This window comes from Podarcis erhardii, assembly GCF_964252035.2.
Source record: "Podarcis erhardii genome assembly, chromosome: 3".
Classification (NCBI taxonomy): Eukaryota; Metazoa; Chordata; class Lepidosauria; order Squamata; family Lacertidae; genus Podarcis; species Podarcis erhardii.
Genome location: NC_138507.1, coordinates 53,398,724 through 53,422,375, shown reverse-complemented (window position 1 = coordinate 53,422,375; position 23,652 = coordinate 53,398,724). Strand labels below are relative to the sequence as shown.

At 38.9% G+C, this 23,652-nt stretch overlaps 1 protein-coding gene across 2 annotated transcripts; it reads left to right on the top strand.

The window, feature by feature from the left end:
* HDAC2 (histone deacetylase 2) lies at positions 1-21,710 on the top strand. 2 transcript variants are annotated; one of them, XM_081857199.1, is made up of 14 exons: positions 1-382; positions 8,215-8,327; positions 8,902-9,019; positions 10,571-10,645; positions 11,218-11,356; positions 12,038-12,179; positions 14,955-15,047; positions 15,132-15,240; positions 16,009-16,149; positions 17,714-17,822; positions 18,869-18,999; positions 20,142-20,297; positions 21,054-21,111; positions 21,340-21,710. In XM_081857199.1, the coding sequence occupies exons 1-14, from the start codon at positions 331-333 to the stop codon at positions 21,368-21,370; spliced, it is 1,467 nt and encodes a 488-aa protein (XP_081713325.1). In that variant the 5' UTR covers positions 1-330; the 3' UTR covers positions 21,371-21,710. The 2 variants fall into 2 exon arrangements, with proteins under 2 accessions (XP_081713325.1, XP_081713324.1); XM_081857198.1 differs by lacking the exon at positions 1-382 and adding an exon at positions 1,035-1,110.
* Positions 21,711-23,652: the final 1,942 nt, after the last annotated feature.

The window sequence follows — 23,652 nt, the reverse complement described above, 5'->3', positions numbered from 1 at the left end:
ACCGGAAGCCTTAGCAACTTACAATCCGAAGCACCCAAGGGAACGGGGCAACCCATTACAGAGCGGTTCAAAGCCGAAAGAGAGCTTCCGTGACTGCGAAAGGGGGGCGCTAGAGCATTTTGTCTCTCTCTGCCCCACCCCCCGTTTCAGGGTGGTTCCTTCGGGTGGCACCAGTCGCTGCTGGAAGAGGCGGGACCGGGTCTTCCTGAGGCTGCCCCCGGCTCCGGCGTCCCTGCTGCTGCTGCTGCTGCCGCCGCCACCGTCGACGTAAATCCCGGCCCCTTCAAGCCTAGTCTCGCCCGGCCCCGGGTTTCCCCTCAGACAAGTCTCATGGCGTACAGCCAGGGAGGCGGCAAGAAGAAAGTCTGTTACTACTATGACGGTGAGGGGGGCGGGGCACGGCGCCGGGTTTTGTTGTGTTTTGTGTGTCGGTTGGGGTGCGTGTGCGCGTGGGAGCAAGAGCAGCTGTTCGTCTCCGCGCGCCTTCCCTTCTAGGCCGCGCTTATTTCGCCGTTGGGAATGTTCGTTGGCTCCGTCTTCGCGCGCCCCGGCCCCCTCGGCAGCCCCTCGGCTCTCCTCGCGCGCCTTCTCCTTCCGGCGCACGCGCCGCCTCGCCAGCCCTCCCCCCTCCCCTCTTGCTTTTACCCATTGTGTCTGCAGGGGCTGCATCTGGGTTGGAAGGAAGGTGCTGAGCCCCTGGTTTCTTAAAGCGCATCTACACCCCCCCACCCCCCTTTAATTTGTGTATCGGGTTTCGCCTCCTTCGAAATCCGCGCGCATCTACGAACGCTTTGCAAAAGGGGGTGAGGGGTGCGCGCCCGGCTCGGCCTAGCAACAAACCTCATGGGAAGGGTCCCCATTTTGAGGGGGGGGGATCCAAGGCTGGCCTCGCGATCCTTTTCCTACTAAGCGTCCTTAGAGTGGGACTTGGGCGCGCGAGTAACTGCGTTGCGTTGAGAATCTGAAGGCCTCAACGTTGAATCCCTGAAAGGTGCGAGACTGGCACGCTCTGGCCAAAGCTGAGAGCCCCACTGGAAGGATCTGGATGAATGGCCTGCCTATCGCATCCTCATAGCTCCATAGAGCATCTTTCTTGCGCACCTCACCCTGGTGAATACAGGTTGTCCCCACCATCCATTGGAACCCCATCACTAATTCAGGAAATGGTTATTTTCATTGTAGTTAGGGGTTTATATCCTGGATATAAGCGTATTGTTTTGAACATTGTTATACATGGTAGCCAAAAGAATGGTAAAGATTTAAAATTGTGGAGTGGAGATAACGTAGAAAAGTGAAGATTCTACTCTATGTGAAATTTAGTAGAAATGAATTACTACAGCCATCAAGAAGCACAATGCGGGTGCGGGACAGCCCATGGGTATAAGGCAGACGTTTGCAGTGGTACCTCGGTTTTCTAACAATCCATTCCGGAAGACCGTTCAAGAAACATTCAAAAACTGAGGCGCAAAGGGCGGTCTGCAAATTTAATGGAGAAAATTGGGGGGGAAACTCAGCAGAAGCCATTCGACTTCCGAGGCGTGTTCGAAAACAAGCATTTACTTCCAGCTGTTTGGCGTTCGTAAACCGAAACGTTCAACTTCCGAGACGTTCAAAAACTGGTGTACCACTGTATTAAACTTCAAATGCAACATGTAAATGTTTTGAACAGAGTGCATCTTCCTGGGCACTTAAGTAAAAGCAACCACTAATTTAAAGCAAGACTTTATTTCTCAACCACTTATTTAGCAAAAAATAGGTTGCATATTTCAGCTGTTAAGTTTTATTCTCAGTTTATTTGCTCTTAGCCTTACAAACTGCAGATGTAAGGACATTGCAGGGGAACTTTATTTTGCTTCACCAGGCTATCCACAAATAGACAGCAGAACATGCATCTATTGAAAATAATACAAGAAATTGAAGCATCCAGCCTTGTGTGTGTGTGTGTGTGTGTGTGTGTGAGAGAGAGAGAGAGAGAGAGAGAGAGAGAGAGAGAGAGAAAGAAACCAAGAAGTTGTTGTATTTATACCATTCTCCAAAGAACTAATGTCCCTTGTAATTTTTTCCTAAAGTACGTATATTGATTCTCAAAACTTGAATATGTTGGATTGTTTAAAGCAACAAATCTCTTGTCTGGCATATGTGAAATCTTGACTTTTTTGCATTGGAACTAAGGATTGTTCTAGGTTACTTAACTTGTATGGTGATAAAGACTTGAAAGTTGTGAATGTTACCTATTTCTGGTAGAATGTTTGCCTATGGGTGCTGTTTAAAGAAGTAGTGATAGTGGCACTCTGATTTTTCCTGCTCACTCATCATTTAGGTGCATTTTCACATCAATTTAACACAAAATGGCATCTTGCACTGGAGACTCCAGAAATGTTTTTTCAAATACATCCTTTATTTGTTGGCACTGTGGCTCTAGTAAGGTAGACAATATACACTTGCAGGGATACACAGTTGTCCTCAATTCAAAAATGTTAGGGACCTCCTAGAGAAGTTGATCCCACTGGATCCGGTGGTGGTGGTAATGTCATCTGAATTAAATGGGTTTAGAGTAGGAGGTTGAATTAATCTGCAGTTTGTTAATGACTGCAAAAATCTGGATATCTCAACATTGAAGAATAGGAAAATGCCATTCATTATACTTTGGGGGCAGTTATTGGTCACACATCAGGCAAGTTTAAAACTGACTGCAATTATTTTAAGATGCAATCAAGTACACAGAAAAGATTACTACCTCACAAATAGATTCATTATTCTGCAGAAATATGTTTGCTGGGATGAATTAAATTATTATGGTTCATTATTATTTCCATAAAATTTTATAAAAGGTTTTTTATAATACAGTACAGTGGTACCTCAGGTTACAGACGCTTCAGGTTACAGACTCCGCTAACCCAGAAATAGTACCTCAGGTTAAGAACTTTGCTTCAGGATGAGAACAGAAATTGTGCTCCCGCAGTAGCGGGAGGCCCCATTAGCTAAAGTGGTGCTTCAGGTTAAGAACAGTTTCAGGTTAAGAATGGACCTCCGGAACGAATTAAGTTCTTAACCCAAGGTACCACTGTACAATAAAAACAGACTAATCTAAATGAAAACAAAAAAAGAGAAAACCATCATTATCACCATGCAAAGTCCTCTCTCAAGGGTAGATCTTAACCCTTGTCTCACACAGAAAGGGGTGGACCCACCTGGGAGTTTCCCTTTCTTCTCTCTCCCCGTGGAGATCTTCCATTTTCTGCCTCTAACACAGGGTCTTTCGCCAACCACCCATCACCTTCATGTGCATAAGCAAGAGCAAAGCAAAAAAATGTAGAAAAGAGAAAGCATAATATAATAATTAAAAAATGAAGAAATAAAAAGGACTTCCAATAGTTATGCATATAAATATTATGCAAAATATGCAAAATATTTATTCCAAGATGATATCCAGCTGTTCCTCCTCCTGCTATGTGATATTTTCCCAGTCTTCTCTAGGCATCTCAAATTCATTCATTTTTCCTTCCACACAAGTCTAAAAGAGCTTCTCCAGTTATTAATATCAATAAATGTCAACAGTATTCTTCCTCCAGTCCAGCAAAACAACTTTGCCTCCAGTGTTGAAAAACAATAAATCCTTCGTCTTCATTTACACAGGAGTCTATTTGCTGTGGTCATACATCAAAACAGCAATCCATAGTTATTTCCACATTGTATATTGATCAATTCACACCCTGTTCTGAAACTTCTTAACCTGAAGCACCACTTTAGCTAATGGGGTCTGCCACTCCGCCGCCGCGCAATTTCTGTTCTCATCCTGAAGCAAAGTTCTTAACCTGAGGTACTATTTCTGGGTTAGCGGAGTCTGTAACCTGAAGCGTATGTAACCCGAGGTACCACTGTATTCCAATCTCATTTCCTGTCAGCTGTGATTTTCCATCCTGATTTAGAACAAAGAGATTATTTTCACAATCACTTCTTCCATTCTTTTTCCAGAGGCTTGATAGTTTTCCTCTCTTAATTCACTCAAAATTGTATACAGAATCCTTTCTCAGCTCCATCTCTGCCAGCCCAGAATATTTTTTAATCTCTCAATCCATGGTTTCATTCCACTCTTCCAACTTCATAATTCCACCATTGAACTGTTTCACTCCTCCAGGCATCTATTTGGAGGTCCTCTCCATTTCACCATATACTGCTTCAGTTTTACCATTCCACTCTCCTGTTCTGGTAGTCCTACATCAGTATTATTTTCCAAAGGTTCTGTGCCGCCTTTAGCCTTATTTTTCTCTTGTCCATTTTCATTCACCAATTTATGCATCCCAACTCTGAGCTCTTTCAGTTGCACATACAGCAGTTGCTGCATGATGCCAACAGTAAATGGGGTATCTAACTGTATTTTTGCCATACTGAGTGTTCTTGGTCTTATTAATAATTCTCATTCCTCAAAATTTTACAGTCTTTGCTTTACCCCTGAGTCCTCTGGCTTATCAGAATGGATTCACTTCATTCCTCTCTCATGGCAGCATATGTTAGCTTCACATTTGCAGCCAGCACTTTCACTAGAGGGATGGAAGATTAAAAAAGATAAAAACTTCAAACAGCCGTTTAAAATCTTTCTTGGGCACAGACAATTAAACCATGCTTTCTCTCATGCTTTTAATTATTGTGTCTCCATAAGCTCATTTTAAAGTTCTTATTAAGCTCATTTTAAAATGAACACTGCAGGGTCAGTTTAAAAAGCTACATATTGTAGCATCCTGAGGTACAATTTGTCAGCAGATGTTTCCAGGAAACCCAGAAATAGTGAATGAGGGCAGTAGTTTTTCCCTTTCAGCCCCCAAGCTCCAATTGCTGGGTTTCAGTAACTTGCTACCTCTGGAGTTATTAAATTAATTTTAATGGTTAATTTTGTTTCATATTTTATGTTTATTATTTATTTTTAATTTATCTTCCGCTTCATATCAACAGAAATTTCTAAACAATTTGCAGGTGCCCCCCCAAAAAAAACAACCATTATCAAAAATACAATAAAAATTTCACATTCAGAAACAAAGAATGCTAATACTATTACGAATCATCATCACTTTCACATTTCCCTGAGACAGGAGTATGAACATGCTCAGAATGTGGGCTTAGGAGAGCACATCCTAGTTTGAGATTATGTCTTGCCATCAATAGGCTAGCTATAATAATTAGAATAGGATTTCAGTCCTAAATGCATCTACTTGTGAAATGATTCTTAAGCAAATATGCTTAGATCATATTAAATATATAACCACCAATTAAGTTATTCTTTTCACTGAGAGAATGGATAGAATTGGGGAATCTGATAGTTATGCTCAGTGGGAGCTGGGTAAAGAAAGGATATCCTCAGTACTTTGCACACTCTGAATAGACAGTTTTGGGGTAGATAGCTGTGCATTTCAAAGTTTGACTGTAGTGCAGTTAATCTGCTTTGCAGAGACAGAAGCTTTTCAGCCTAGTATAAATTTCTAAAATGCTGCCAAGAAAGGCAGAATGGTGGTTGCAGCAGCCTTCTTTGTTGCTCACTCTTCTTTGTTTAGTTTTCAACAGAGGAGAAAATAGTCCTTAGTAGGGAGAGCTGTTTGTGAACTGAGATTTGGTTTTTATAGGCGAAAGATAGCGTTAAAATCTTGTTGTATGTCCAGTACTTTGCAAGAATACATGGAGAATGCATGCTGACTTTCATACATTAAGTAATGTATTTAATTGTTGTGTTTGTCACTAATCTTGTTAAACGGAAGTCCAAATATTTGACTTCAGATATTAAATATAAGTGTAGGCATATAAGTCCAAATATAAGTGTAGGCATCATTTTTCCAGGTACAGTGGTGCCTCGGGTTACATACGCTTCAGGTTACATACGCTTCAGGTTACAGACCCCACTAACCCAGAAATAGTGCTTCAGGTTAAGAACTTTGCTTCAGGATGAGAATAGAAATCGTACTCTAGCGGCACGGCAGCAGCAGGAGGCCCCATTAGCTAAAGTGGTGCTTCAGGTTAAGAACAGTTTCAGGTTAAGTATGGACCTCCGGAACGAATTAAGTACTTAACCTAAGGTACCACTGTATAACATTACTTAGCTCAGTATATTTCCTCCTCTATTTTCTAAGTGATTATTCTGTTTTCTTTTAAGTGTGTGTGTTTATAGCTCCACTGATAGCAATGCCACAAGTTCCTCATCTGTGGTGTGCTTGGGACAACACTGTACAGGTGCACTTCAGTTGGCGACTCAAAAGCTCTCTTCAAATAAATTGAATGGGGGTGCTTAGCTTCTCCCTTGTCTGCAAGAAGGTAGAGTGCTGCAGAAAGGAGAGTTGCTTTTTTGCCACTTTCTTGCGCAAGAGAGTCCTTGTCTCCTGGTGGAAGAGTGCCCAGAATCCATTGCTCTATACTGCTCTAAATAGTAAGGATGTCATGACTCATTGCTTTAAGGGGGGGAACCCCCAGACTTGTGGCAAGTCTTTTCTGGGTCTTCATGTAGATGATAGTGGGCAAAGAGCAAACTCTTTTCTTCAGAGCCATTTATTTGAGTGTTAATCAAATGAGCCTTGCCAACTTGAAGAACAACCAACCACACACCTGCAGAAGATCTCAGTGATCAAGCTGGCATGTAACAGGGCTGGGCGATAACTGGTTTTCAATATTGTTATATATCACGGTATCTGAAAAAAGGAAGGAACTACGCAGAGGTGAACAGAACAATGTCCTGGCAACTGCTACTACTTAATGGTCTAAAACTGATAAATGATGATATTATCAATCACCTCATTGTCACTTTCAGCAGCAGGCAACCCAAAATGCATCCAAATGAGACTTTTGGTTTTGGGTTTGTATTCAGGACAATCCAAAATTTGGTGATGAATACAAATAATCTGGGACTGCCAGCAGGCCTACTAGGCAGCAGAGGCGGCAGCAGCAGAATCAACAGCAGCCTGTGAAGCCTTGCCACGGCAGTGGGGAGAAGCAGCGGCAGCCTGTGAGAACTTGTAGTGATGGCCTTGTGGCAGTGGTAAAAGCAGTGACAGCCTGCAAGGCCTTGTCATGGCGGTGGCTGTAATGGTGGCCTGCGAGGCCTTGTGGTGGCAGCAGGAGACTGTGGCTGTACTTTGGATTGTTCTGAATGCCACCATTTGGTAGCCAAGCCCCAAACCAAAAGTTCTGTTGGGATGCATTTTGGCTTGCCTGCTGATGAAACTGAGTGTGTGATGATAAATAATATGGTCATTTAAGTTTTAGACCCCTAAGTAGTAGCAGTTGCCAGGACATTGCCTTGTTTGCCTCTGTATAGTTCCATCCTTATTTCAGACATTGTGGTAGATTGCAATGTTTAGCTGGTGATAACATTGCAATGTTTAGCTGGTGAGTTATTGCAGTGTTGAAAATCAGATATCGCCTAGCCCTTACACACATTGTGATTTGCAATATATTGCCAGCTCAGATATTATGAAACAATTACCACAATGTGAACTTCAAAATAGTTTTGCACGATATATCAATATATCACCCAGCTCTAGCATGTAAGGGTTCAGGCAGTGCCTGAGGTATCCTGCACTAAGTTGTTTTGTACAAGCCCTTTGTACATTAATCACTTTGTACAAGGACCATGAACCAGACTCAGTAGTAGCTGGGTAACCAATGCAGCTGTTTTAACAATAATGTCACATAGTGCCAGAACTGACCATGAACAACTCCCCCATTCTCTTATAATGGCAATGGCGCCCACCTAAGAGATGCTGGAACTGAGTTCTATCTGAATAAAAGCTTTGATGTCACATATTCTCAGCCAGATGTCCCCTTAAAGCTCTCTGGCTGTTGCATTCAACACCAACTGGAGCTTTTGAACAAGACCCCAGGGCAGCCTCATATAGAGTACGTTACAGTATGGTGGTACCTTGGTTTACGAACTTAATCCGTTCCGGAAGTCCGTTCTTAAACCAAGGCGTGCTTTCCCATAGCAGTGGGGGACTCCATTTACAAATGGAACAGACTCAACAGGAAGCAGAACTATGTTTCTTTCCTACATCCTCTTAAGATGCAAAGGGAGGGCACAGTCTTACTGAAGGAATACTCACCAAAGCAGGAAGGCAGCCTGCTGTTACAACTAGTGTTTGCATTGTGAATCCCTGTTCTAGAGAGATAACTTAGTTAAGTAAAGCCAGAAAAAGTGATCATTACATTTTCAAGCATGACTCATTTGCTTTCTTTTAGGTGATATTGGGAACTATTATTATGGACAGGGGCACCCAATGAAGCCTCACAGGATTCGCATGACACACAACTTGTTGCTAAATTATGGCTTGTACAGAAAAATGGAAATTTATGTGAGTATACATTTACAGTTTTGTCACTTGAAAGTTGATGAGCAGTGAAGAGGCTATAGTTTCCTAAGATTTTTAATTCACTTCAACACTTTCTTTGTTGTGGAAAATCCTCTGGCTGATTCTGAGATAACATTTTTCTTCCAAAGAAGAACACAAACTGAGCCTGGGTCAGATGGTTAGAATGTGGTGCTGATAATGCCAAGGTTGCAGGTTTAATCCCCATACAGGAGAGCTGTATATTCCTGCATTGCAGGGGGTTGGACTAAATGATCCTCAGGGTCCCTACAATTCTATGATTCTATGAAACCTATGAGTACCTGTGAAAATGCCACATAAGGAAACAAAATTCACAAGCATTCAGTGTTCAGATATCTACTGGATAGAAAACATGACATGGTTACAGTAAAATATATGCAACAAAGTGTTTTCTGTTTATAATGTGTTGTTGAGCATATTTTAAAATATTTCAGCAAGTTTCAACTTAACACATGCCTGATCAAATCTGTTTGAAGTACTTGAAATACTACTGCTTTTTATTCTGTCTCAGATCAAATTCGATCTGTTTCTTTTCCAGCGGCCTCACAAAGCTACAGCAGAGGAAATGACGAAATACCACAGTGATGAGTACATAAAATTTCTTCGCTCAATTAGACCCGACAATATGTCTGAATATAGTAAACAAATGCAAAGATGTAAGTCTAATGCTAAAAATAACTGGTTTCCCTCAGTTTCCCACCTGGTTTTGCGAACTTCATCTGTTAAGATGGATAGTATTATATTATCTATTTTACTGTAATGTGTAGAATCCTGTCTATATGATGTTTAATCATTTTGAATTGTTAGTTGTTGGCTATAGTGGTTATAACATTCAGGCTTGTTCAGATGTAATGCTGCCCAGTTACCAAACCATAGTTTGATAACTGAGTCATATTGCACATGATTCTTTCTCAAGGAGTTGCACATGTCTCCCTTTTCTTCTTAGGGGATAGTTACTGCTAACCATAGTTAGCTTTTACACCAGAGGTGGAAATCAGCTTCTAATTTCATTCTCTAGTTTCAAAGCTATATATCTGAATTGGACCATAGTAACAGGTTTGCCACATGTATTAAATTAAACTAGTGTAATTTTCCATCCCAAAATTTAGAACATTAGATAGCATGACGGAAAACTGTAATATTTATCTTTTCAATTAACTTGTACTTTCTCTGATTTCTGAACATTGATTTCCATTATGAATTCTGAATGACAGCATAACTTGCAAGAGAATTGTATTTTACTAGTTGGATAACTATTTGCTCAGTTTAAGCCACCTATAGTACCTTAATTGGTAACTGGTAATTGTCTTTTTGCTGAAACTTCAAAAGCCATAATTTGACATATAGTGATGCTGTAAATTTAGGCATACACTCAGCTACAAACTGCTCTGAATCCATAAAAGCATATTTAAATATACTTAACTGACAAAAAAGGTGTCTACGAAGTTTCACATCTGTGGTAATGGTTAGGTTAAGTTTTGAAAATGCCTCTGTTCTAAGGTTTTGGTTTTCATTTTAAAGATAGTGTTGGGCATTTAACGGATCAAAAATTATTTGATCCATATCACTGGTCAAGTAATAGACATTTAGCATTATTATTTTTTTAGAACAATACACATAGATTCAACATCAGCAGGTTGAATGATTAACAAACAGTGAAATCAGTTTTCTAAAAGGTATTGTAATCTATGGTGTGGCCACATTTGAGATAATGCTACCAATGCAGAGGTGTTCTTTTTTCATGGAACATTTGACAATGTTTAGTCAATTGACCAACATGCTATACTTTAACACACACACACACACACACATACACATACACACATATATATATATACACACACACACACACACACACACACAGTGGTGCCCCGAAAGACGAATGCCTCGCAAAATGAAAAACTCGCTAGACGAAAGGGTTTTCCGTTTTTCAAGGCGCTTCGCAAGACGAATTTCCCTATGGGCTTGCTTCGCAAACTCTTGCGAGTTTTTTCTCTTTCCCCCCCGCTAATAGCCGCTAAGCCGCTAATAGCGCTAAGCCGCTAATGGCCGTGCTTCGCAAGACGAAAAAACCGCTGGACGAAGAGACTTGCGGAATGAATTATTTTCGTCTTGCGAGGCACCACTGTATATATATATATACATACATATATATACAAACTTAAGTAATAATACATTTAAGGATAAATAAAACTTGTCTTGTATAGTTAACGTGGGGGAAGACTGTCCTGTGTTTGATGGGCTGTTTGAGTTCTGTCAGCTGTCAACAGGAGGCTCTGTGGGTAAGTATATCCTAATGTTTTCCTGGAGTTGTTAATTTTTAAAAGGCTGTACCAGTTTTTTTCAAACATTACCCATGTGACAACTTTTATAGCTCTTGTGGAAATCAATGAGGGAGAAAGAATTTAATAGAAATATAAAGTGAAATGTTTAATTAAAAGAAAATGTTATCAGTAGCTACTAGGCATGATGGATATGTACTACCTCCAGTATCAGAGTGTGCCTCTGAATGCCAGTAGCTGGGGATCATGAGTTAGAGAAGTTTAATGCGCTCATGTCTTGCTTCTCTGCTTCCTCTAGACATCTGGTTAGTCATTGTGAGAACAGAATGCTGGACTAGTTGGGCCTTTTATCTTTCAGCATCTCCCATTACAAATTAATAGTTCATTCTGTTGCATGAGTTAGTATATCCAACTTTAGAAGTGCCTAACAATAAACAATTAAAATCCAGGCTGCACCACGATGTCTTACATTGAAGCTCTCTCTCTCTTTCTCTCTTTTTTTTTTTTGGCAAAGACATACTGTCTACCTTTTTCATTCCTTACCTGCATTTTTCTCCATAATGGTTCTTTAGCTGGAGCAGTAAAATTAAACAGACAACAAACAGACATGGCTGTTAATTGGGCTGGAGGACTTCATCATGCTAAGAAGTCAGAAGCATCAGGTTTCTGCTATGTCAATGATATTGTGCTTGCCATTCTGGAATTACTAAAGTAAGTTCATGTTGGTGCTATATGCACAACTTGTCTTCTAGAAATGTTAAAAATATAGGCTGTGTACTGGCTTAATCTGTATATATTGACCAGAGGACTAGCGATCATTGTTCGTTGGTCGTTTTAAATTATATTTTGTTTATATGTGTGTTTGTGTATGTGTGCATGCATGATATAAATTGCAAAACCCCTTTTGTTCTAAATAGCTTACTGATCAATTCAGACTCTGGCTGGAGAGCAAGCATCAGAACCAAATAAAGCAGCAGAGTTATTGTTCCATCCAAAGCCTTGCCCAGGGCAAAAAGTGAGGGGATTCAGGCTTTGGGGGTTTCTGGGGGGACATTGTTGCTGCATGAGCTGTAGGCTGGTGTAGCAAAGGCGCCCTAATTTGGTCCCTCTCTGGGAGCTAAACAAGTGTAATTTGCAGATAATTTTATTTTTATTAATGAGCTGTCAGTACGGCTATACACATTGACCTTCCTGGTTCTTGATATTGTGTCATGATACACATAGTTTTAAGCATTATATTGGAAAAGGGAGAACAGATCTGTATACATGTAGTCATGCAGCTTTATATATCTGATTTAGTCTGGGGATAAATTTGGCACCAGATAAACTTTTTGAAAGGTAAGTAGTGAGTTTTATTGGTACTGCTCAAGTAAAGTCTCTCTCTCCCTCCAGATACCACCAAAGAGTATTGTACATTGATATTGATATCCATCATGGTGATGGCGTTGAAGAAGCATTTTACACAACTGATCGTGTAATGACAGTATCATTCCATAAATATGGTGAATATTTCCCTGGCACAGGCGATTTGAGAGTAAGTTCAGATATGAGGTTATCATTTGATTAAAGTAATATCTTGCAAATGCTATATTTAAGCCTGGTTATCAAGTTAGCAATTTTAATTTACTTAGTTTTTATCCTTCCTTCTGAAGAAGGACACTTTGAAATTGATCAGGGTGAAAAAGGCTAACTCTTAACTTGATGAGTCTGATTCTATATATGATGTATTTTTTTATCTTAATTACAGTATTGTTTCCTACACTAATTGGGCTATTATGTAAACAATGTGTGTTGTCCCTGAGTGGCATAGTACTGCAACATTGGAATGAATGGCAGTTTTGGTAACTAGGGTTACTTTTTTCTTGTCGTTTTATATCTGACATCCATTTTGCTAATCTAAAAACTGGATCTTCAAGAGTAGATCTGAATTCCTTCCTCTCCCATCTCTTTTCCTTTTTGTGCTCTTTAGATTGTAAGCCTGCGTCATTTTATTTTGATCTATAAACCATTCTGGGAGTGGGCAAAAATACTTTCAAGCATATCAATGATGCGTAAGATAGGTATACAAAACGTCAAAATAGCTGAAAAAAAACTGCCCAGCTTGCTAATAGTTCCTAAAATGCCATTTAAAAATCACCAGTAATCATAGTTGAAGCTTATCTAGAATGTTACTATAGTAGAGATGCTTGCATTTGCATGAGCACACGAAGCTGTTCATTTAAAATTCCTGTGCATAATATAATCCATGGTACCCATTTCTGTTGTTGCTAGCTGTGGTATTTGTTCCTTTTTTCAACAGAAATTAAATGTGCTAGCTTTGAGACAGCTTTTATATCTCAACGTGATTGGCCACAAGATGGTACTGTTGCTTCATGCTAAATCCAGGCCTCTAAAGAGCAGATGCACTGACCTTAAACTAGGCTTCTCACCTGTCAAATACATGAAAGTTTAATTTCTTATTAAACCTAATCTTCTGATATAATCTGCCCAGAAAGCAAATTCAGTTAATTTTGACATTAATACCTCAGCTAAACAGGAATATATTTGTTTGATTCCCATATTTTCTGAGACTTTTTTATTTTGCTTACTTGGAGCATGGTGGGTGTGCTGCCTATCATTCAATATATAATATAATAACTATAAAAATGTACTGTATAATACAACATAGTAAACTTAAGTTGCTTACGTGCCTTTTGTGTATGTTACAATGTATGCTAAGAGCACTGCGTATTAATTCAGCTGTATCTAGATAAAACCATTGTATGAGATTCTCTTAATAGCATTTTGTTTATTTATTAAATTTGCATACTGCCCTTCATCCAAAGATCTCAGGGTGGTTCACAACATAAAAATACAATATAAAAACACAAAATACATAATAAAACAAGAACAAAAAGCAGCAACCACAAACAAATAATAAACACATTTAAAAGGGGTATATAAGATGTTCATCAGCCAAACGCCTGGTTGAAGAGGAGCATTTTCACCTGGCACCTAAAGGTGTATAATGATAGTGCCAGCCAGGGAGAGCATTCCACAAATGGGGAGCCACACAAAGAAGGTCCTCAGGTGATGATCTCAGGGTCCAGGTAGGTTCATATGGAAAAAGGCGGTCCTTGAGGTATTGTGGTCCTGAGCCTGGATGCATTGCACAGTTTTGCTTCTTGTGAAATAGTAAGGAAGGACACATGGTGATAAAAAGTGACTCCATAACCAGTTAGAGCTCCTCACTTTAAGATTTGACTCTTCTGGAAAGACGTCGTTTCTATAAGAAACATTTTCATTGTATCTCTTTGAAAATCTGCTACTGTTTAGATATATAAAGCTTGTACTGCTTTAGGAACTGCTGCAGTACGTCAAAAAACAAAGAAGACTGTTGTCCTGTACTAGCACAATTCTTGTAGTCAAACTGTATAAAACTTCATGCACTTGAAGTGGACCATGAAAGCTTCTGTCACAAAATAATCATTTATCCTTAAGGTACAATAATTGTGGTTCCCCTCTAGAACAACATTGTAACTTCCTATTAGTAAATATGAAGAATATATTCAAACTGGAAACAAAATGTCTTTTTAGCTACTGATGTACTAAACAGACGTCAAAGGTCTTGTATTCCGTTTGTAAATCATGAATGTTGAAGCAGGTGCAAAAAGGAATAAACTTGATGTGTTTCAATTAGTGAATTGTGGCACATTTCTCGTAGATATAATAACATGTGATTTTACGGATCTGACACAGCAGACCCATGACATTACTCCCCATCCCCAGGTAACTGGTTGTCTTAAAGCCGATCTACCCATATGTTTCTGTTTTATGCCATCCCCACTCTCAGTGATACCCTATTTAAATCCCTGCAATGATTCTAAAACCATACTTTGGTGAATTTCAATAAAGTCATAAAATCCAAATTATACTTTTGGGTCTGATTCTTCTGTATTTTCACATGTCATCCTTCTGTTCTTTTGGATATACTTCCTTGTCCACTGATTTCTTCTACTGCACTGATCAAATGTTTTATCTGAAGATTTAATGCTTTATCTGAAGATTAAACTTAAAGTATTGTTTGCTTCCCTGGGCTGCTTTGGGAGAAAGGGTGAGATAAATTTAATAATAAATATCTGGCACACTTCTTATATGTGCAGTTTTGGTATTCATTACATACTCAGATTTTTTCAAATGTCTAGGTAGCTTCTAAACTACTTTCAAACACTCTTGGCCACAAGTGGTCCAGTGGTAAACACAAAATGTGTTTTGCCTTTTGATATGAGTTTGTGATTTTTGTTTTTGTCTTGTTCGTGTTCTCTTATAGGACATAGGTGCTGGAAAAGGCAAATACTATGCTGTCAACTTTCCAATGAGAGATGGAATAGATGATGAGTCATATGGTCAGATATTTAAGCCAGTGAGTATATTCTAGATACTTTTTTTTAGAGATGCTTCTGTGAGGCTGAATAATAGATTTACCATGATTTCTGCTTCTTTACAGATTATTTCCAAAGTCATGGAGATGTACCAACCTAGTGCTGTGGTGTTGCAGTGTGGGGCAGATTCACTGTCAGGTGACAGGCTGGGATGTTTTAATCTTACGGTCAAAGGTCAGAGAGCAAAACATTACTGTAGAGTCACAGTTACATATGTTTTGAAAACAAGTACTGAATGCAGATTTAGTGGAAATGGTGTTGTTGTTTCTTTGTTTTGTTTTTTTTGAGTATCAGTTCTCTTGCAGCCATCTCTCTGGGCAGCCATCTCTAATGCTGGGACTCCGCCCCCCCCCCCACACACACAAACACACTAACACACTGGTGACTGTCAAGTATGAACCCTTTTGGCCATAGTACATCTAAAGGAAGATGCGAAAAAGATGTTCCATGTCAATGTCTTTATTTGCAGTGCTTCAGTTTTGTGTGATTTTAGGAAGTAAGTTCAGGTCTTAGTAGGCAGACATCACATGATCACATGTAGAAATTCAGTGATGTTTATGTGAATAAGCTATTAAATATTGCATAATGTGTGAGATGCAATTTGGTCAATATTTTAGTATAATTAGATCAGTAATGTATTAAATGCATTCATTTTATGATTAGATTGCAAGAATTATTAAACTGAGTGTGCATCTGTTTGCCTTTATGACTCTTGCAAAAAAATAATAATTCTTGTGTAACTCAATGCCATAAATGCAAAACAGAAGATCGGATTCCAAAATTGATAGGATACCTTATCCTATTCTGTTTTTTTAGTTCTTGCATCTTTCAGTTGTGTTTAAGTTTGTTTCTCTAGAGCTGGTATTTCTGTATACAGATCTTAATTGTGTAATCTTGAAAGGAATATAACTGTATGTCTTTATGGATTGTTTGTTTTTTAAGGACATGCTAAATGTGTAGAAGTTGTGAAGACTTTCAACTTGCCTCTTCTGATGCTTGGAGGAGGTGGATATACCATACGGAACGTTGCTCGTTGTTGGACCTATGAGACTGCTGTTGCCTTAGATTGCGAAATCCCTAATGGTAAATGCTTGGAGCCAGGGCTTCCCAAACTGTGGTCCATGAGCTTCATTCAAGTGGTCTAGAGCATGTCTGCAAAAATGCATGAAAAGTCATACATTATGTAGTGCAGTGTATTACAATTGCTACAACAGGCAGAAAAATCATTAAGTGGCCCACAAAGTCCCTCATGAAGTGGTTCATTGGGAGAATGGGATTAGGAGCCACTGTTCTAAGGAGTATCACAGGTGACACCAGGGTTTAAGTTCTCTCCATATGAAGAATAACATGTGACTTAAACTTTAGCTTGCCTTAGTCATCAGATCCCCCATTTCAGTGGCCAGGGAGATTGCCAACTGTTTGTATTCTGTAACTGCAAATAATATGTATTGCAGTACAGTGTATCTTGCCATAGAGCCTATGCCAACCTGCTACAGAGGATTGGAGACTGACAGAAAAGACTTACATCATAACCATTCTTTGATCCACAGGGGATTTTGCTAATGGTTGAATCATTAAGAAGTGGGATATCTGTCTTTACTTATGTGGTTTCTGGCTCATTAACCAGACTCTTGGTAGCTTCAAATAGCTTACCTAGATGGGTGAACACAGATGTTTTAGAAAGCATTAATGAGATGCATAGAAATCTGCATGGACCTTTTATAGATTGTATAAATGAGTAAGTGTACTTGGTGTGCTTTATTTAAACACAGTGTGTTATTTTCAACATAGTATATTTTATTTTAAACTATTGTTTAAATAAGCTATGGTTTTAAATGCACAAGAGCTTTGCTCCTCCCAGCTCCTGATTGTGCTGTGCAAGGGAAGAAGCAAGTCAGAGTCTGGATTGTAGTGACATGTGAACCCTGGACTTTGGTTTCTCTCCAAACAAACCACAACCAGAAAGTGAAGATTTATTTATGGCTTACTGATTATTGTCTACCTTGAGGAAGCAAAACCTGGTTTCATGACAACCTAAAATTGAGCTTGTTTCCTCTCTTTCATTCAAACCATACAATAATTTAAACTTTACATTCATAAACACCAGATTTTCTACATCTTCAACATAATTCGTGGTGTGTAATATGCCAGTAAGTAGTAGTAGTAGTAGTAGTAGTAGTAGTAGTTGTTGTTGTTGTTGTTGTTGTTACTAATTACGCACCTATCACCTTAAGATCCCAAGTGGGTTCCAAAAACCAGCACACATTATTTAAAACAGTTTAAAGCAACTTACAATCACAGAAACAAATGAGGCTTCATTTTTATACCACGGTGGAACATCTAGATTTCTGCTATAAAAGATAACTGTAGCACATTTAATCTTGAAAAAATATCCGTTCTTCCTTAGAATTCAGATACTTCCTAATATATTTATTCTGGATCAGAAAATAATTTTGAATGTCTATTAAATATTTGAGAGCTGCATTGCATTCCTTTGAATTTGTTCTTTTTTTCAGCATTTAGTAGAAGAAAACAGAAGCTATGCTTTCAAACATAAAAAATGCATACTATCATATCTGACCACTATAATCTGAAGAGCAATAAGGCTGTTTTAAGAAGCTATTATTACTTCATTTTGTTTTAACAGAATTGCCATACAATGACTACTTTGAGTATTTTGGACCAGATTTCAAGCTGCATATTAGCCCTTCAAATATGACAAACCAGAACACCCCAGAATATATGGAGAAGATTAAGTGAGTATTAATGCCATAAAGACACATAAATACTATAACGATCTAAATCTTTGCAATGGGTAAGGATCCATTTTATTTTTTATGCTCAATATGAAGCAGGGAAAATGAGGGGTTAAAAGGTCCTGGGCTCTTGAGATAGCAGAATTACTGCTTTAAAAGCCAGCAGGGGAAAATAGAAAGTCAAAGACTGTATTCAGTTAGTGTCCCTCTGTTGAAGAAAGGCTCTCTGATCAGTGAATGCTTCTGTCAATGGAAGGGGGAGAAGCACTTTTCACCAGTTCTCCCTATGGCCTCCTGTGCCACCTCCCATGTCGTTCTAAAAGCTAGAACAACCTTCTGGAATGGATTTCTGGGGCAGGGAAAAAGCAGAAAAAACCCCAAACCTCATTCTTCTGATGGAAGCCTTTGCTTGATCAAATTATCTTCTGTTGCTGGAGGGACATGGTTGGATAAACCCAAACCTGTATTTTAATGTTTCAGGGTTGTATCCAACTAAGTCATACTCAGAGTAGACCCATTAATATTAATAGACTTAAGTTTGATTTCATTAGATATACTCTGAGCATGGCTTAGATGGCTACAGCTCTCAGTGCTTAATGGTTGGAAAAGAAAAACCTTTTTATCTTTCAAAATTTGGTACGCATTGTTAAAATCATTTTTTATTTTTGCAAAAGAGCTATTAAGTCTCAGTAAGCTCTTTTGTCAGCAGAAATGCAAAAACATGATCAAAGTATCACTATATGTTGCTTAATTTCATTATGTTAAATGCCAGCCCTATGTTCTGAGAGTTTGTATTTTTTAAATGTATTCACCTCTAACCATAGATGTTCTGTCTGACACATGTATTTCCTTTGGATACCATGGCTTGCCTTTTTCAAGAAAATTGCCCGTAGTACTCTTGCTATGTAACTTGCTTTTCACCTTATTTTCCTATACCATTACTAGGCAGCTGGGTATTTTTGTGAGGACGAGAACTAAGAAACTCCCAAGCTATTAAGAAGAAAGTTGTCTCATAACAACTTTTCCCTGGATTACTTGCCTTGCAGACAGCGTTTGTTTGAGAACTTGCGCATGTTGCCCCATGCCCCAGGTGTACAGATGCAGGCTATTCCTGAAGATGCTGTTCATGAAGACAGTGGTGATGAAGATGGTGAAGATCCAGACAAACGTATTTCTAGTAAGAATGGACTAACATTAATACTGGGTGGATTGTTGAAGAAGTAGTACTAAAGAAGGTGGAAAAGAAGTGCCCCAGTAAGTCAGATGGGCATCTAAAATTACCATCCAGAAACAAATTGGCTTTAGTGCTTTCTGAGGAAGACAGCAATTACATATCAGAACATGAAGGCAGAAAGCCTGGGAAATAAACACAACTGGCAACCAAGGGGAAGCTGCTTAATTTTTAAAGCCAATCTTGAAATCATATAAACTTATACAATTTGGTGTGCCATTTTTGGCATAGTTCTTAGTACACCAAGCTTTTTAAATTAGTTCTCCTAGCACTGTTGCTTCAGCAGAGGTTTCTGCTAACATAAGACAATGTGATTTTTGCCTATTTTCCCTATAGTCCCCAGTCCTACTGAAAATGATTCTGGAGCATTGGGGGCTCTTTAGAGCAGATTTGGGAAATGGACACTGGGGGCTGCAGGGTGGAGGGGGAATTGGCAAAAACTGCCTCCCCTTCTCCTTCAGCAAATGTTTGCCTTGTGCCTGTTTAAAGGCACAAATTAGATACACAGGCCTTACATATTGGACCAGTTTACGAGACATGTCTGAGCATTTGAGTTGGCCTAGAAGTTCTGGTTTTTACTTACTTTCCAGGAAGGGGAATAACTGGGTCAGGTAGACGCTGCAGGTGCTATTTTGCAATAGTAACTTCTACTTTGGACTTTATAACCTGTTTGCCTGTGAATGAGGACTGATGCTGCTTATATGTTGAAATTTCATGTCGGTAATACATGCTATTTCTACTGCATCTTTTGGCTAATAAGCGGCAAATTTTGCCTCAGGCCTAGAGCTAGAGTACACATTGCACTTATCACCAATACACTGTTGAAATTGCAACCCCATTATGAGTTCATTCCCCACCTACTCACTGCATTGAGGAATGTCTTTCTAAACACAACATTGCTGTCATATGGAAAGTTTTCATTATGGTTATGATCAATGCAGCAGGACTTCTTTTACTGATGCAAATTGCAGGGAAGAGTTGTCACGAAATAACTTTTATTTATTTTATGCCTTCCCATGGTGAGAGAAATGGAACACACAAGAAGGTGATCTTTGAGGAATGTGTTTTCTAATCCTATTCCCTTCTAGTTCGTGCATCAGATAAGCGAATAGCCTGTGATGAAGAATTTTCTGATTCTGAAGATGAAGGGGAAGGTGGACGCAGAAATGTTGCAGATCATAAGAAAGGAGCAAAGAAAGCCCGACTAGAAGAAGATAAAAAAGAAACAGAAGATAAAAAAGCAGGTAAAAGTCTAAATTAGTATTTTTCTTTCTTTTACTATCCTTGTTGGCGATATCATACTCTCCAGAAAGTAATGGGTTTTGCTTCCAACTAAATATTGTTGAGATTAGGTCAGACCTACTTAATTTATGATGGTAAACTACCCATATTTGTTATACAGTGGTACCTTGGTTTTCGAACTTGTTCCGAAAGTCTGATTAGACGTTCGGCTTCTAAAAAACGTTTGCAAACCAGAACATTTATTTCCAGGTTTGTGGCATTCGGGAGCTGATTTGTTTAACAACTAAGCCATTTGGGAACCAAGCTACCACTGTATTCATCATTCTGCAAAAACAGTTGAGGCATAAAGCAGCTCACATGCCATGGTCCATAACTTGGTTTTCCTTTAGTTTGAATCTAAGTTGTGCATTTCTGGATTAGGCTGTTGGTTGGAATGTTTATCTTTCTGAGAATATCTCTACTTTAACCCTTTTTAAATTTTCATTCTTTTATTAAAACCTTTCACCTTCCAGGTGTTGCTAAACTACAACTCCCATCAGCCTCAGCCAGCATGGCCAGTAGTTGTAGTTCAGCAGCATGTGGTGGGGCCAAAGATTCCACACACCTGTTTCGAAAGAAGAAATCAGCACTGGCAAAGGTGCAGCTTCATTCAAATTCTTCTATCAGTGTTCATTTTCATTGTAACTTGTTAACAGCTAAGTCAACAGTTGTCATTTGAAATTTATTTATATAAACCTGCCACTTTTAATTATTTTTAGACATTAAAGAGGAAGATAAATCCAAGGATAGCAGTGGTGAGAAAGCAGATACCAAAGGGTAAGTAAATTGTGGCCATCCTATAATGTGCCTGTTTCAGAACAGGCATTAACTTTGAAATGTTATTTATGCATCTGTTATCCATTATGGATGACAATAAATCAGTGCCAATAGCTATTAAAGAATTTATAATGTGAGCAATGCAACCCTTACTGTTTTTAAATGAGCAGAGAATGGCATTAAATTGTGACCCATGTTAACAGTTGATTTTTTCCCTCCTCTGAACAGCACAAAGTCAGAACAGCTCAACAATCCTTGAATGTAGAGACTCACATCAATTAAAGGACACAATACAAAAGTGGGTGGGAAAGTTAAAAGGAACTTTTCATATGAGAAGAGACTCTTGATTTTCATTTTGTACTATTTGGCATGGAGCGTATTTATTTTCAAACAACTGTGTTTTTGTTTTTGGCAAGTTGTATTGTGAGTTTTCTAATTATGATACAAAATTTTGTTCCTTCCGCCAGGCTTTAAGTAATAGTATTCAAAATGGATGTGCTATTATGTTAGACGTCTAAATGATCTATTAAAATTTGCCTTTTCCTGAACTGATTTTACCCCTTTTTGTAATTATATCTTTATTAAAAAAAATGTACTCAGCTGTCTTGTCCATCATTGCCTAGAAAACACATAAATGTCATGCTGGAATGACTATTATAAAGAAATATAGTGAAGGTTGAAATTGCACTGAACTTTTTGTATAACTATTGGGGCAAACAATGAATGTTGAGAGGTTACTTTGCATGGATAACTACTAGGAGATTACTTGTAAAAATCATGTTTGGAATTATAGCACACTAATTAAACTACAGAGTTATGTTCAAGTATTCAGTAAAAAAAGGTATAGTAATCTAAGAGAACCTTAAGGGGGAAGCAGCATAGTTATCACTAACAATTTTTGATATTTTGAAAGAAAATGCTCTATTCAGTACTATCAGTGATACAGAATATCAAAGAATGACGCACCAACTAGAAAAACATGCCACTATCAATATATCACTCCCTCTATCAATATATAATAGTCAAGTGCTTGAGAACCCTGTTCCTGCGGTTCAAAACTGTCAGCAAAGTGAGCTCTGTTGACCCTGGCTGGCAGGTTATGTTTGGCTTTGTAGCTCAGGTTGTACAGGCTTTTAGTGAATGAAGAACTACAGGGTTGTTTGTCAAACCATCTTCCCATCAGGTCTCTTGCAATTCTTCCTCTTTTCTGCACCCCTGCCCCACCATCCAAATGCATCTTAGGTGGTAACAGTTGAGAACTCACCAGAGAAGTAAACATTAATACAGTGATACCTCCGGTTACGAACGGGATCCATTCTGGAGGCCCGTCTGTATCCTGAAAATTTTGTAACCATAGGACCACTTCTGCGCACACACACAGCGCCACAGAGCACTTCTGTGCACGCTGAGCAGCAAACCCACTTCCAGGTTTGCTGTGTTCACAACCCAAAGATTATGTTACCCGAAGGTAACATAACCCGAGGGTCCACTGTATGTAGGAAGCAAGCTTAGCACAAAAATATTATACCCTGTAAGGCTGCTTGTGTCATTGTAAACAATCTTCCTATAAAATTTGGATTATACTACTAGCATTTGTAAGTTGTATGTAGTTTTTGGCCTTTCTTACTTCCCAGGTTGCTGCAAACTGATTTAAGAATAAAAATAGTGTTTTAAGGGTGTAGTGTTGATAGGACATGTTTTATAATCTGATTCTATGGTTTTCATATATGGGACAGGTTTCTATTTTGGAGGCTTCAAGATAAAGTTTGAGTCTGTCTTTAGTACAACCTGCCCATGAAGCTCCCTTCTTCCTCATTGACAATACACTGATCTTCTTAAAAGTTTCATTTCTTTAAAGGCAAAAATGAAATGAGAGTGCACTCGACACTGACCTACAACAACAACAACATCAGCACCAGTTTTTCAGCTTCTGCTTGGTGATTACAGTTTAAAGACTAGCATTCTGATTGGAATGTTAGCAATAAAACATTTTATTTGGGGAACTGATTCTAAAGAGTGTAAAGTGTGTAGCACTGGGAGTGTTTTATTTATTTAATAGAATTTGTATACCGTTAGCAGGCTCTGGAAACCGTAAAGGTGCTTGCCTAATGTCAATGGGCAGAGTGTTCCAGAGTGTAAGTGCTGCTACACTGAAAGGTTGATGGACTGTGGAGTAAGCATGCAGCACTTGTAAATGCATCAGTTCTGCAGGTCAAAGTGGTTGAGTGAGCACACATACAAATGCTTAGTAGCCTGTGTAACAATTTCCCACTTATGGTAGCACCTTTTTGAAATGCTTACTGCTTCAAAATGCTTCCACACCTTCAGATTGTGATCTTATCTGAGAGACTAGAGCATTAGTAGCTTTATCAGTATCTCTGAGCAAAGAAGATGAGATGATGCCTCTCATCATGTGAGCTAGAATCCAAAAAATAGCAAGCTTTTGAAATGAAGCTTTGTTGATGGAACAATAATGATTGGGTGTGGTAGGGGGAGTTATTTGAGTGCGCACCGACCCCTCTCGCTCTCCAGGCAGCTATC